General features: G+C 41.8%; 1 protein-coding gene across 1 annotated transcript; it reads left to right on the forward strand.

The window, feature by feature from the left end:
• The first annotated feature begins 2,699 nt into the window (after positions 1 to 2,699).
• Positions 2,700 to 12,754, forward strand: SELENOT (selenoprotein T). Its single transcript, XM_035133473.3, has 6 exons — positions 2,700 to 2,954; positions 7,874 to 7,984; positions 9,043 to 9,169; positions 10,046 to 10,133; positions 11,090 to 11,242; positions 11,848 to 12,754. Exons 1-5 carry the CDS (start codon positions 2,818 to 2,820, stop codon positions 11,212 to 11,214), a joined length of 588 nt encoding a protein of 195 aa, XP_034989364.1. The 5' UTR covers positions 2,700 to 2,817; the 3' UTR covers positions 11,215 to 11,242; positions 11,848 to 12,754.
• Positions 12,755 to 14,922: the final 2,168 nt, after the last annotated feature.

Below are 14,922 nucleotides of genomic sequence, written 5' to 3' on the forward strand. Positions count from 1 at the left end.
GTGTCCAAATGAATGCCTGAGATGCCCTCTAGTGGAATAGCCACGCAACGGCTGCATCGTTCGAAAGAAATTGATGTCAAAACATACAAAGCAGAAATGGTTGGCCCATGGACCCTCCAAATGTTGTTGAAATCCCCCATCAGTCTTAGCCAGCATGGAATATGGACAACGATTGTGTGAGCTGTAATCATCAACATCTGGAGGGGCCACAGGTTAGCCCTCCGTGTTTTAAAGTGTCCAAACTGGAATTGCATTTTGCCAAAGTGGAATGGAAGACATTAAGTGAATAAGATTACTCCTTGCACTGGACTGGGCAAGTAGGGCCTTCCAAGTCGTTTGCCTCCTTTTCTGGGGAAAAGAGCCATCCTGCCCTGCCTCTGGTCAGGTGGGCAGTTTCATTTTTTCACGGTGAGGAAAAATGTTTCTTACTCTACCACTGCCCACTGCAATTCTGTTGCTCACTCCTGAAACTCTGGTTTTTTTTTTGGTGTTTGCTAACTATCCCTCACCTCAGGGAGGGGCTTTCCCCATTTGCTGTCAGCCCACAGTGTCTCTGTTAATGGCCTTTCTAATGGGTCATCATTTCTTTGTGGTCTTTTAATGGTCCATCTCTCAAGGCAATTACTTGGGCTAGTCACACTTCTTTGAAGTCTCTCAGCCCCACTCACATCTTGTGTTTGTTGTGGGGGAGGAAGGGAAAGGAGAATGTTAGCCGCTTTGGGTAGTGATAAAGTGGGATATCAAATCCAAACTCCTCCTCCTCTTCTTCTTCTTCTTCTTCTTCTTCTTCTTCTTCTTCTTCTTCTTCTTCTTCTTCTTCTTCTTCTTCTTCTTCTTCTTCTTCTTCTGGAAGCCAGCCCATCTGTCAAGGCATATGTCAGGAATGCTTTGATGGTGTTTCCTGCTTGGCAGGGGGTTGGCCTGGATGGCCCTTGTGGTCTCTTCCAACTCTATGATTCTATTATCTCATTTTTTTTTAACATGGCTTATATTCACACTCCTAACTTTTCAGGCACCATTTTCAGGCTATTTTTTTGGGGGGTCATCAACACTGGGGGGGGAGCTTCACAGGAAGTATTCAGGTAGTGTTTTTTCATATATGAACCCCTCCACTAAATATTCTACCACCCCCCCCCTCAAAAAATGATAACCTTTCTGAAAGCAGTTTTTCCTCAACCGTGAGGACTAGGGTGATGACTTTTTTACAACCCATTTCCCTATACCATAATTTGATGAGCTTTCATTAAAGATTAGACAAAATCTTACTTTCAAAGAGATTTGATAAAAAAAAACCACGCACAAAATGATTTTAAAAATTTTATCAGTTTTTTGACCATTTTTGAAGTCACTGTAAGCAGATATAAAATTGAACCCAAGCTTTAGAGTCACATATATACAACATTATATAGGGTCATCAAACACACAAGGAAGCTTTTTTTTAGCTGCAGTAACAGTATAGATGCTGCTGGAGGACGATGTTTTGCTACCTCTCCTGTAGGTTCTTTCCCCAGCATGCCCGACAGGGCCTGCTGGCTGAGTTTTGAGGTCCCAAAAAGGGGCTTTTACCTTGCGCAGGTGTGACATTTGTATACCCTATGTTGCTAAGAACACTTCCCATTGTGGAATGTGGTGTTGTGTCCAAATTTGATACGAAATATATATAGAATTGTTAATACAATTTTATGAAATGGTAAAACGGCATTAAAAAAAATTAAAACCGGTTTCTGTGTAACCTTTTAAAATATTTCAATGGAAAATACCTCATTTTAGTCATTAATAGGCAAAAGTTCATCCAATTGTGCTACAGGAAATAATTTTTGAGAATTTTTTTTGAAAAAGTCATCACCCTAGTGAGGACATAACATTTTCAGCTGTCGGTTGGGTGACTTCCATTGGCTTTAATTGAGTTTTGTGTTGTTAAAGTGAATAAGAGCTCGTTGTTGCTCTGAGGTACATAATCATTACTGCATAGTTTTGCTGATCTATGCAGGTAGTCAAGGGCAACTCTTCCCTACAAGCTGTGCTATCACGGCGCATGTATTGTTTGTGAGCTGTCCTTTTGGACTTTAGCAGCAATTCTGTTTGTGAGTAGGCTGATTAAATGTCATTGACTTCTGTGAGAGGGAGGTTTTCAAACACAGGTTGGATGGCCATCCGTCAGGGATTCCTTAGCTGAGATTCCTGCAATGCAACAGGTTGGACTATGAGACCCTTTGGATCCCTTCCAACTCTCCAACCCTATGATTCTAAGTAGATTAACTTTCCACACATTTGCAGACATTGTCTTTGATCTTCATAGTGCTCAGGATCTTTAAAAACTCTACGATCAGCCTTCTTTATGGTCCAGCTCTCACTTCCATACACCACTACTGGGAAAACCATAGCTTTAACTATACGGACGTTTGTCGGCAAGGTGATGTCTCTGCTTTTTAAGATGTTGTTAAGATGTTGTCTAGGTCATTGCTTTTCTCCCAAGAAGCAGGGGAGGACGGTTAGGGTCTCTCATTTTGGCAGAGCAACGGAAGTCCACCCCACCCCTGTTCAGCCGGGCGCGAGTAGCCCGTATGTACCCTACTCCACCCGTGAAGCAAACTCGTCAAATAGGGGGCCCGCCGTTCTTTCCGCGGCCGGAGATAGGTGGAACCTGGCGCAGGCGCGCTGCGGCGCCCTCGCTCACGTGACCATCGCCTGCTAGCGACAGAGCGCGAGGCGGTGAACGTGTGGAGGTGGGAGGGGGGTAGAGGGAAACGGAGCGAGGAGCGTTTATAAAGCCGGTCGTGGTCGCGCGCAGGCGGCGGAGGAGAAGAAGAAGACGAGATGAGGCCGGCGCTGGCGTTGCTGTTCCTGCTGGCGGCGGGCCTGGGCGGCTCTCGCGCTCAGTCGGACGGGTTGCCGCCCGGGAAGAAGCTGCGCATGGCCTACGCGACGGGGCCGCTGCTCAAGTTCCAGATCTGGTGAGCCCTGCGAGGAGGCCTCCTGCTGCTCGCGCTGCCAGGCGCCCCCTTCCTTCTCCTCCTCAGACCTTCCTTCGTCGTGGTTGGGAGGGCCAAGGCCACAGCCGACCGCGCTCCGTCGCTCTGGCCTCCCTTCCCCGCCGAAGCCTCGCCCTGCGGAGGCCGGAAAGGGAAGGGAGGCGAAGGGCGAGCGAGGAGGGGGCGAAAGGAGGCGTCTGGGGTGGGGGGGGGAAGAGAGAGAATTAGGGGAGCCCCTGGGGAGGTGCTGGGGGGCGAAGGGCGGCAGGTCCGCACATGAAGGTGCGGAGAAGCCCCTTCAGCCCTCGAGGAAAGTAGAGGACAGGCTACGTCGGAATTCAGATAATAGTTGTTTTCCCAGGGCAGGAAACGTCTTTGCCTCTTATTACTATTTATTGAATTTATATACCGCCCTATACCCGGAGGTCTCAGGGCGGTTCTTATCTCTCCCCCCCCCCCCAATTTCAATAGTTTTAGCCTTTAGACCCACCATTAACCTCAAACATGCGTCTGGGGATCCCATTTCTTCTTATCATCTCTCTCTCCCCGCACACATATCCACCCCAAATATCTGTATGGCGGTAGTGCAGCTGTTGTGGCCCACCTCGGATTAGGCCATGGCCCACCAGTTGAAGACGACTGGCTTAGGATGCTGTGGCCCTTCATGGAAGACTTTAGGGTTGCTACGGTAATGTTGGCTTTCTGATAGGCAGGAGGCATGAAGCTGAAATGAGAGGAGGGAGGGTTGGGCAATGCTGCCCTTTCGGTGCTGTGTAGAGCGCTGAGCTCACCTTGAAAATGTGTGAGTGTGTGTGAAATATAGGGCTTGAGGTGGATAGGTGTTCAATAGGATGGGGAAAGACGAGGAGGCCCTGAGTGATTAATAGATTGAGGCCAAGTTGGTGTTGGCAAAAGAGGTTGGGACTTGAGGATGAGAAGAGGTGTGAGTAGCAGGGCAGATTGGTGGGACTATGTCAGGCATCCCCAAACTTCGGCCCTCCAGATGTTTTGAACTACAATTTCCATCTTCCCCGACCACTGGTCCTGTTAGCTAGGGATCATGGGAGTTGTAGGCCAAAACATCTGGAGGGCCGCAGTTTGGGGATTCCTGGACTATGTTGACTGCTGGGGGGAGTTGGGGGTGCCTGGTGATTAAAAAATGTGTTTAAGGGCTTTCAGAAACGGTGTAGTGGTGGAAGAATCATTGCAAGAAGTCGAGGGGGCGGTATAGGCACTTAGAAGCTGTGGGTTAGGCAGAGTTTGAAATTAGCCAGGTGCTAGGCACATTTTGTTGGGACACGGGTGGTGCTGTGGGTTAAACCACTGAGCCTAGGGCTCGGTCCCAGCTCCTGCCAACCTAGCAGTTCGAAAGCACCTCAAAGTGCAAGTAGATAAATAGGTACCACTACAGCAGGAAGGTAAATGGCATTTCCATGTGCTGCTCTGGTTTGCCAGAAGCGGCTTTGTCATGCTGGCCAAATGACCTGGAAGCTGTACGCCAGCTCCCTTGACCAATAACGCGAGATAAGCACCGCAACCCCAGAGTCGGTCACAACTGGACCTAATGGTCAGGGCTCCCTTTAGCTAGGCACATTTTGTACCTGGCTTTTCTACCACTTGCAACCAATGGAAGAGGCCTGGGCAGCAGGATGGCACCTGACATCTCTACCATCTAGAAGTGCATGCCTTGGGATCATTGGATCTGGTCTGTTTTCATATATTAATACCCCATCCTGTAGAATTCTATCAGTTATATTTTATCTGTGCAATAGGAATGAATTTCTGGAACCAAAATGCTTTTTCTGTGCAGCCTGAGCAAGAGCAGTCACCATTAAGAAAAAGAGGTTGGAATAGGGCAATATATGTGTGGACTGTCCCTGGATCAAGTGGCTTTTCTTTAAGTTCTCAAAGCTCTTAACCTAACTCAAGGTTGTCATCTGAACTAGCCACATGTTTAACTGAGACTCAATCACAGTTAAGTTCATAACCAGAGGTACCACTGTATTAAAGGACTGTCCTAATGAAGTTGCTGAGGCTCGTATCTGAGCAAAGCTGCTTAGAATTGCACAACGTTTTATATAAAGGAACTTCAAACAGCAAATTGTAGTTAGTGATGGGTTTCAGTAAGTCATTTTGTAGCTAAAGTAGGAAAACTTAGACAAGTCACAAACAACATTTTACAGTATTAACAAAGTTGCTAATAATATATTTATGTGCAAACTGCTGTTTGGATTGGATATGAGACTTCAGTCTGAGTATGAATAATGGATTCGGAATTAGCAAAAATAGGAAAGTCAATTAAAGTGTGGGCCTAAAATGTTAGTACTTTCCTCTAAAAATACACTCTATATTCCAGCGTATAAAATGACTGGGCGTATAAGACAACCCCCAACTTTTCCAGTTAAAATAGAGTTTGGGATATACTTGCCGTATAAGAAATACGACCCAGCTTATAAGACGACCCCCGACTTTTGAGTAGATTTTCCTGGGTTAAAAAGTAGTCTTATACGCAGGAATATGTACCAGTATTCAACGGAGTAACGATTAGAATAGTTTTTAAGCATTTGCCCATATCTAGCAATCCAGTTTTCTTTCTGTAACATGCTTGCTTTATCAGCTTCAGCACTGTTCATTCTTGTGTTGGAAACATTCTTCATTTTTAAAGTTTCACCATCTAGTTATTGCAGTTTTTTTCAGGCATTGTTACTCCTTGTGTTACCAGTGTTACATCAGCATAGCAACGCATCACAGTTGGGACCAAAGGGAAAGAAAAGCAGAGTCATTTAAAAAGCATTTCACATTAGTCTTCTAGGTTCCCAGTTCTATTACTGAAAGTTTTGAGTAATATTTGTGAATAGTGTACATTCCTCAGTAGCTATTTAGCCTTTTTTAAAATCAAGAATGTGAAAATCCCAGTTTTATTTTTCTTTAAAAAAAAACCGAACAAACGTAAAATAAACCTCCCTTGTTTTTGAAGAGGACAACCGTGAGGCAGAACTGTGCCTCTCAAAATAAAACTCAGAAGAGAATCAAACTAGGAGGCAAATAAAGGAAACTCAAGGCTAGAATCATAAACATTATCTGGAAATTTTGTTCTTCTGGTGTACAGTATCCCTATGTCCTGGATCACCATTATGTATAAATTTCCTGGAAGGAAATTGTGGATTATTTGTGTTCGAAATATTTTCGAGACTAGTTTGCTTCAAAACAGTTTTCTTCAAAATCTCCTAACAACAAATGGACATGGCAAGGGGATGGAATCCACAATATACAGTACAAAACACTGCTCCAAAATCCCACAAACCCCCTCAACATAGGCAAAAAACAATGAGAGGATGACATAGGCTACGAGGCTAACCCCACATAATGGACTAGAATGTGGTCTAAACTTCCCTTTAAATCAATGTTTGGTTAAAAGAAAAGAACTCACCCTGAAACTCACAGATTGTACCTAACACCACGGAAACTAGTCGGGTGATGATGTTTCTGTTATACTTAATATATGTGAGGTTTTTTGTCAGCGTCGCTTGTGCAGGTTCTCTGCTGTTTGCTTGTGTTCCTTTGGTGGTGAGAGATGTTGGTTGGCCTAGGGCAGGGGTCCCCCAAACTAAGGCCCGGGGGCCGGATGCGGCCCAATTGCCTTCTAAATCCCACGGACGGTCCGGGAATCAGCATGTTTTTACATGAGTAGAATGTGTCCTTTTATTTAAAATGCATCTCTGGGTTATTTTTGAGGCCTGCCTGGTGTCTTTACATGAGTGAATGTGTCCTTTTATTTAAAATGCATCTCTGGGTTATTTGTGGGGCATAGGAATTTGTTTATATTTTTTCCAAAATATAGTCCAGCCCCCCACAAGGTCTGAGGGACAGTGGACCGGTCCCCTGCTGAAAAAGTTTGCTGACCCCTGGCCTAGGGTATGGTTGTTCATTTGTAGTTGGCTGTGGTGGTCTTCGTTTCGTGGGGTGGGTGGGTGTTTTGAATCAGGTTAGCCATATTGATTTGTATGCTGTTGGTGGATTTTTGTCATTGTCTTGTTGGGCTCTTTTATGGTACCATATTTATTATTATTATTCATTTCATTTCTGTACCACTTTATATTTTAAAGGACAAATCTCAAAGCAGTTTATAACACATTAAAATACCAAATAAAACAATCCAGAATAAAACAAATCCAAGCTTCAAGGAAAATATTTCAGATACTTCTTTAATTGACATTTTGCCTTCCCTAGTCTACATCCTGGCATCCAGAGATCTCCACGTGGTTGCAATTGGACCCACGCTAGTCGCAAAATGCACCTGGCTAATTTCTAGCACTGACTGAGATGGAGTGAAAGCAGGCTTTTATGCTTGGGCTAAAATGTCCCAAAAGCTATCTATGAAAGTGTTTATACATCAGTGTATGTAGCACCTTACCAAACTATAGGTAAAAATAAATGTCCCATTCCTTAGGGAGCTTACTGTTTAAAATAGACCATGTTTAGAGCTTAATGTGTAAAAATGCAGTTGCCTGCATTTCAAAGTTGATTATTTGAGGGGTAATCCAAAATGCCACATAAAAGACCAGATCAAATATTAATTTACATGATGCTTTTATATTTACAGAATTGTGTTCAAAGTAATTTGCAGTGCATTAAAATGTAGATTTTGAGGAAAGACTTGGGGGGGGGAGAGCTGTCACCACTGTTCAGAGGGGGAAACGTAGGCAGGCAGGAGGGGGAAAAGTCGATGGGAGTTGTGATGAAGACCAAGAAACATTTGGGCAGTTGAGGGAGCAGAGTTAAATGGTTTTTAGGGAAATCCAGAAGCGTGCTAATTCCAATTGATTACCTACAAATAATCTTAGCAAAATGTTTATGCTTAACTACACACAAACTAATCATAATAAAATATTTCTGTTCAGTGTTTCCTGAGGATACAGACGGGTGTTTGAGGAGTACATGCAGGTTATTAGCCAGCGGTACCCAGACATCCGCATTGAAGGGGAAAATTACCTTCCTCAGCCTATTTATAGGTAAGTTTATTATGAATTAAAATATGACAGAAACATCTTTTAAAAGTTTAGACCTATTATTCCTCTTGTTTATCTGATTTGGTACCTATGGCGCGAGTTCAGTTTCATGAGGCTAGCTAAGCTAATCAACCCACACTTGCAAACTAGTAATGATAGATTGCTTTTGCTGTGGTTAGAATGTTTACACCAGGCACCCCCAAATTGCGGCCCTCCAGATGTTTTGGCCTACAACTCCCATGATCCCTAGCTAACAGGACTAGTGGTTGGGGAAGATGGGAATTGTAGTCCAAAACATCTGGAGGGCCGAAGTTTGGGGATGCATGGTTTACACAAATGATGATGCAGAAGAGAGAGCATAAAGAAGCGGTGAGGGTTTTTTTGCACTATGACAACCGGAAGAACGAAGATCTCAGCCCAGAATTGCATTCATTAATTGGAATACAGACGACTCCTTAGTTACATGGAGCTTATGTTCCTGCATACTGCATGTGTATTTGAAATCACATATAGGGGGGAACACCATCTAAAAAACCTGTAAACCCCCCTTTAAACCTATGGAAACCCTTGAAAAACCAACACCGCTTACCATACTGGCATGAATGGTGGCAGCAGTGACTCTGTCGTCCTCATCGCTGGAAGATGATGTGGAAACAATGACAAGTTGGGTAGAATGGTACCCCAAGGTGCTTGGCTGTGGGTCAGATTCTCTTGCTGCTGGTGATGCTGCTCTCCAAATTCCAACTGTCCACAGGCCTCAAAGGGCAGTGCAAAGGCTCATGGAACTGCTGTTTCCCTGCTCTTTCCACACCTTTTTGCAGTTTAAATAGAATTATTTCTTTCCCAGCGCCATACGCAAGTTGAACGCACATAAGTGGGGAGTTACATGTAGTCTTGCATTTTAAATGCAATGTTTTCAGATATGTAATATTGATAAGATTAAATATCACTAAAGTTACTAGAATAGTGATATACAGCTAGGTATGGCATAATCTTTGTCATTTTTGATAAGATAAGTTTGGGAAAAGCCTTTAGCAACTAACATATCTTTCTTCTCCCAGGCATATAGCATCTTTCCTGTCAGTCTTCAAACTAGTGTTAATAGGCTTCATTATTGTTGGCAAGGATCCTTTTGCTTTCTTTGGCATGCAAGCTCCAAGCGTCTGGCAGTGGGGCCAAGAAAATAAGGTAAAGAGACTACTTTTTCCTCTTACAACATTACTTTTTTTAATGGAGTGGAGATAGGTTTGCAATTTGATAATAGCTTGAAGGGGAAATTGTTACAGGACCCCCCCCCCCAATTCACGTGTGCATAATAATAAAACCAATACAGTCATACCTTGGTTGTTGAACGCCCTGGAACTCGCATGTTTTGGCTCCTGAACGTCTGACGGGGCTTCCTGCAGCCAATCAGAAGCCTCAATTCAGTTTTGAAACATTTTGGAAGTTGAATGGACTGCTGGAATGGATTCCATCTGACTTCCAAGGTACGACTGTATGTCTTAAAAATGGCTGGAAAAAATAACTTTCTACTGGTTATAATCAGCTTTTTGAGCTGCAGATAAGAGTATGTCACCATTAGATATGGTTTTTTCTTTGGTGGCTGGTGCAGAAGGCATAGAAGAGCAGAAAACAGCAGCACTACTTTTCAGATGAGGCAAGGATTCTGGTCTAAGTAGTATCTTTAGTATTAGAAATTCTGAAAAATAACTAAACTTATGACTATATATAACCACATGATCTTGGATAAGCCATGTACAAGAAGCTGCAGTCTTATTATGAGCTGAAACATAATATTTTACTATGAGGTCTTTTTATGCCCTGTTGCTGAAGATTGCATCATTTTATCCTTTGGGTATAGTCCCAAAAGCACATTTAACATTCTGGAGTAAAGGGAACAATGCCTCTAGGGTTTGGAACATAATAGTAGTAAGACAACTCATGTAGAGCATATGTGTATTTGCTTACTTGCTGATATTAATATCAGCTGAATATAGAGCTTAACTGATAAATATGTTGCATCATTTAAAGCCTGACATTTAGATTAATGTGTTTAATTTTTAGGTCTATGCTTGTATGATGGTTTTCTTCCTGAGCAGCATGACTGAGAACATTTGTATGTCAACAGGTGCATTTGAAATAACTTTAAATGGTGAGTTCTGAACAGCTTTTGTGTATTCTCGTTAGCTTAAGAGGGATTTTGTGTGAATTGTACCCATTAAGTATTTATGAAGCTACCAGCTGCATTTGGTTCAAAAGACCGAAATAAAAGGTTTGACATGACCCTATGTCAAAATTGTGACTAGTGTGAGTGATCCCTAAACTTTCACAAATAACTAAAGCTATAAAGGTAAAGGTAAAAGTACCCCTGACCGTTGGGTCCAGTCACGGACACCTCTGGGGTTGCGCATTCATCTCGCTATATAGGCCGAGGGAGCCGGCGTTTGTCCGCAGACAGCTTCTGGGTTATGTGGTCAGCATGACGTAAGCCGCTTCTGGCGGACCAGAGCAGCACACGGAAACGCTGTTTACCTTCCCGCCAGAGCAGTACCTATTTATCTACTTGCACTTTGAGGTGCTTTTGGACTGCTAGGTTGGCAGGAGCTGGGACCCAGCAATGGGAACTCACCCCGTCGCGGGGATTCGAACCACCGACCTTCCAATTGGCAAGCCCTAGGCTCAGTGGTTTAGACCACAGCGCCACCCACGTCCCTCTAACTAAGGCTATACTATTAACAATTCTTAAGTAATGTCCCATTTAAAAGACCTCTCCAGTGTAAGTTGATTGAACATTGACAGAGTAATCTGTCAAGAAAGAACTTTGCACACAAATTATTCATGCAAATCTTGTAAACAGAAGTATTTTTTAAATCTAGTTTCTTCAGGAGCTTGGTAATACTTCATTGCATGTACATTGGCGAGAAACTGGTATTTGTGGGATGGAGACAGGAGTGGGAGTGAACGTATATTCAAAAGCTTGTATCAGTTGTTTTTCTCTGGATATCCTGGCAAGCATAAAATAAGAGCAGTAACTGGCAGTTCCTACACTGTACAAAAAGTAGTTTAATATGCTAATCATGTTCTTTACCTCCTACACTTCTTATTTAGATGTTCCAGTGTGGTCTAAGCTACAGTCTGGGCACCTTCCTTCCATGCAGCAGCTTGTTCAAATCCTTGATAATGAAATGAAACTCAACGTGCACCTGGAGCAAATGCCCCACCATAGATCATAGCCCCATCCATCAGTACTGAAAACTTCTTGTAAGTTTTTTTTGAAGATTACTCAGATAGTTATTTGATTTGCAAGATAAAATGGTAATATATAATCCTTGCATTTAATAACTCACCTGATAGCTTTTGGCTGACAAGGGATTTTATGCAGGCAAGTAAGTGGACTGGTGAATCAGGGATAGATAATTCCACCCCTACTTTCCAGACTGTTGTTTTTCTGTGTTGTCTGTGGAGGAAGGAGCTTCTCTTCCTTTGGAAAAAGAAACTATTGGCCTCTTTGCAGGCTAGTAAAAAAAATACTGCAACTAACTCTCATGCAATTAATGTTTCATACACATGTTCAACATAGGCTTAACATGTTCAGTTCCAGAGGGAACTTCTGGAACTTGGCGACTGTCAGTGTTAGCTCTTTCCTTTGCTAGATATCTTCTACACCTGTTGTCTCATGTAGTAGAAACCTGGTGGCATGTATATTAAATATCAGTTCATTATTTCTGTTTGCTGAGCTTCTAGTGTGTTGTTCTAACTGAATATAGTAGGTTTTCCATGGCAACATTGGATATAGAATGGCTTTGGGTATTTTATTTGATCTATTTTTGTAGTACAACCTGCTATGTTTTTGCTATGTTTTTCAGACATTAAGCGACACTTTCAAAAGACAACATGAACGAAATAAATGACGGCCTGTACTGAAGACAGAATACTTGTTGGTACAGACTGGATGCTCTCCTCGTTTTCATGTTGCTCCTGAATATCTTAATGCAAGACCCCTTTCAGTGCTGGTATGTTTCAAAGTACTGCACATTCAAGGAGTGCAATAATACTATATCGCAGGGTGTGTTTTTTTAAGTTAATTCACCACTCTAGAGCTAGACAATGCAGACATTAACCGATAACAATGTTTTGGGTTGAATCCATAGTTAATTGCACTTAGTTCCAATTGAAATCAATGTAGTTTAAGTGCATCTAACTTAGGGCTAGTCCAGCTAAGTTATACTTGAACTAGACCCACAGAACAGTTCATTATTTACTGGGTCTGCTCCGAGTATGACCAATGTTGGATACAACCCATAGCCTAGACCCAACACTTATTTTCATTTCTAAGAAGATGACAATATACTTCAATAACCTTATTTTTTTCATTGGAAAAATTGTCTGATCTACTGTGTGTGAAATTTATGTTTTATTTGTAGTTAAAATTGATCTCTTAGGAGTACTGGTTATCCTTTAAACTGGTCAGGATAAAAATTGATGGCTGTCAAACATTGCGGATTTGGTTATGTAAGTTTTGTATATTTTCAGAGTATATTGCTGAGTGAATGGTGCATTGTATAATAAATTATAGAAACAAATCTATATGCAGAATAAGTACCTAAGTGTCATGACTTCAAAGAAGACCAAGTGCTGTTCGAATTCCCTCAGCAATTTTGAAGTCTTGTTTCTGGGCCACTCTAAATGATCAAATAGCTTGGCCTTTATTCTGTCCTAAATATGAGCTAAGCAAACTAATTTAAATAAAGAAATTTCATCTACTGTGTGAAAGACCTCGAATCATTTTATGAATTTATCTGTCTGGCGACTGTGCGTGAAGAAGAAGAAAAACACAAGACAATGTTTAATGTTTATGGTGGCTTTCTTGTTTGAAACTCAACTTCTGCAGTTCACAACACATCAAGTTACAGTTACAGACTTAGGTTTGGAAAATACCAAATACATTGCCTGTGATAGAATACTTACCTTGTAACAGCCGTTCCCTCCCCTCTGGCTTACTAGATAGAAGGGAAATTAAACATTCTAATTACTGAGCTGGAAGAATGAGTTGGAAGTCTATGATAAACCACAACTATTTATATTTAAGAAAAGGCTGTTTGGTTGGATCCAGTGCAGCTATTCTATTTACAGAAGGGATTGTAAACCACCAGAGGATTCCACAAGCTCAAGCGTATTTTGCAAATTCCTTATACAGCAACCCATGCCGTTTTTCTGTAACTGCAAGGAGAATTGGGGGGGGGGGACACGGGACCACCTACCTTTTGCCTCCATTTGTGAGAGTGTTCTGTGACCAGAACTGCACTCTCAGTTCTAACACAGTAACTTACTTGGAAGCATCTGGAGGTGGCGGAAACATAACTCATCCTTTTGTTTAGACTTGAATTCTGGGTAAAAATATTAGAATGAGCAAAACAAAAATAGAATGTAATTTGGAACACACACTGTGTTTCCATATCACATGTTTAATAATGACATATCTGTGAAGAATTAAACTGAAACAAGGTAACATTTTGAAGCCTTGAATTACATACAGACATACATGTATGTATACACAAATGAACAGTGGCATGTCCCCTTCCATAGCCAGACTAGGAACCCCAGAGCAAAGGGGAGCTCAGTTTTTCTAATGTATTTTTTAGAAATTGGTTTATTGTGTCTGTTGTAGTCAAATTGTAAAAAAGTCATATGTTTCATTTAAAAAAGAAACAAATACCTAATGTTTTCTGCAAGTAGATTGCTAGCACTATATGCAAGTCTGAAGTTCATAAATTGTTGATGCTCACGAGAAAACATTTGATGTACAGCATCTTTTCCTCAGCATTTGGCAAGCATATGCAAATAAACTGTCATTATTGTGACACACTAACTGAAAGATGGAACTTGGGCAACAATCAGAATGAGTAAGAAGTCTCCACGTGCAGGAAACTTTTGCAGTAGTAGTCAAATAAGTGATTCGTCACCTGTACTGGCATTGTACTTGTCAACAGGAACTGCAGTAAATTTATTCTGTAATTTATTGCATTTTCATCTAAGTGGTTTTATGCCACTATGTTGTTGGAAAAGCTGCATATTTTTAGGGAAGTTTAGGGTTATGTTTAGGGAAGTTTTTAATGTCTGAGATTTTAATGTATTTTAATGGAAGCTGCTCAGAGTGGCTGGGGAAACCCAGCCAGATGGGCATGGCACAAATAATAATAATAATATATTTATTTATTTATCACTGTTGGTCTAGTGAGTTAGGGAAGGAAAACCTATTTAGTCAGTAGGCAGTAACTAAAAGGCCTGCAGTTTTCATCCATATATAGCTAACATTAATACAAGCTTTTAATGCTCGTTCACCTGTTTTGTTTCTAATTTGAGTATATTGTGATATGATTTGTCTTTGAAGTTTTCAGTTTGTATGAGTGCAACAGATACTTGATGGATATGAGTTACATGTGCATGTTGGCTTTAACGCAGCTGGAGTTGTAAATTACAGGCCGTCACATATTACTGACAAATCTGTTGATCAGCTCCTGAGCCTTTTGAATAACCAGTGAAATGCACCCCAACTCTCAGCATTCAGTATAATCCCCTCCCCTCACCCTGAATGTATCTTGTGAAGGAAGGATTTTCTTTTCCCATGAATAATGTACCTCCATGTGAACAAACGGTTTTAGTATCAAGCAAGCAGAATGCACCTGTGTTTGTGGTTGCTCAGGTGTGTTGCTAGGTTGTTAATTTCCATAAACTGTAGCCATCCAGAACATCAACACTATTTTTGAACCTTCCTGCTTTGAGAGTGCATGGTTTTAAAACTAGCTTCATGGCATTGCAACAGGGCTGTGACACTAGCAGCCATGTAAAAAGCACAATGTGCAGCATCTCTTGCCACTTAGGAAGTTGGTATGTATCTTGTAGCTTCTGGCCATGCAGTGAGCCCACTGTTGCCCCACTTG

Source organism: Zootoca vivipara, chromosome 5, assembly GCF_965207765.1.
Source record: "Zootoca vivipara chromosome 5, rZooViv2.hap1.1, whole genome shotgun sequence".
NCBI classification, from domain to species: Eukaryota; Metazoa; Chordata; class Lepidosauria; order Squamata; family Lacertidae; genus Zootoca; species Zootoca vivipara.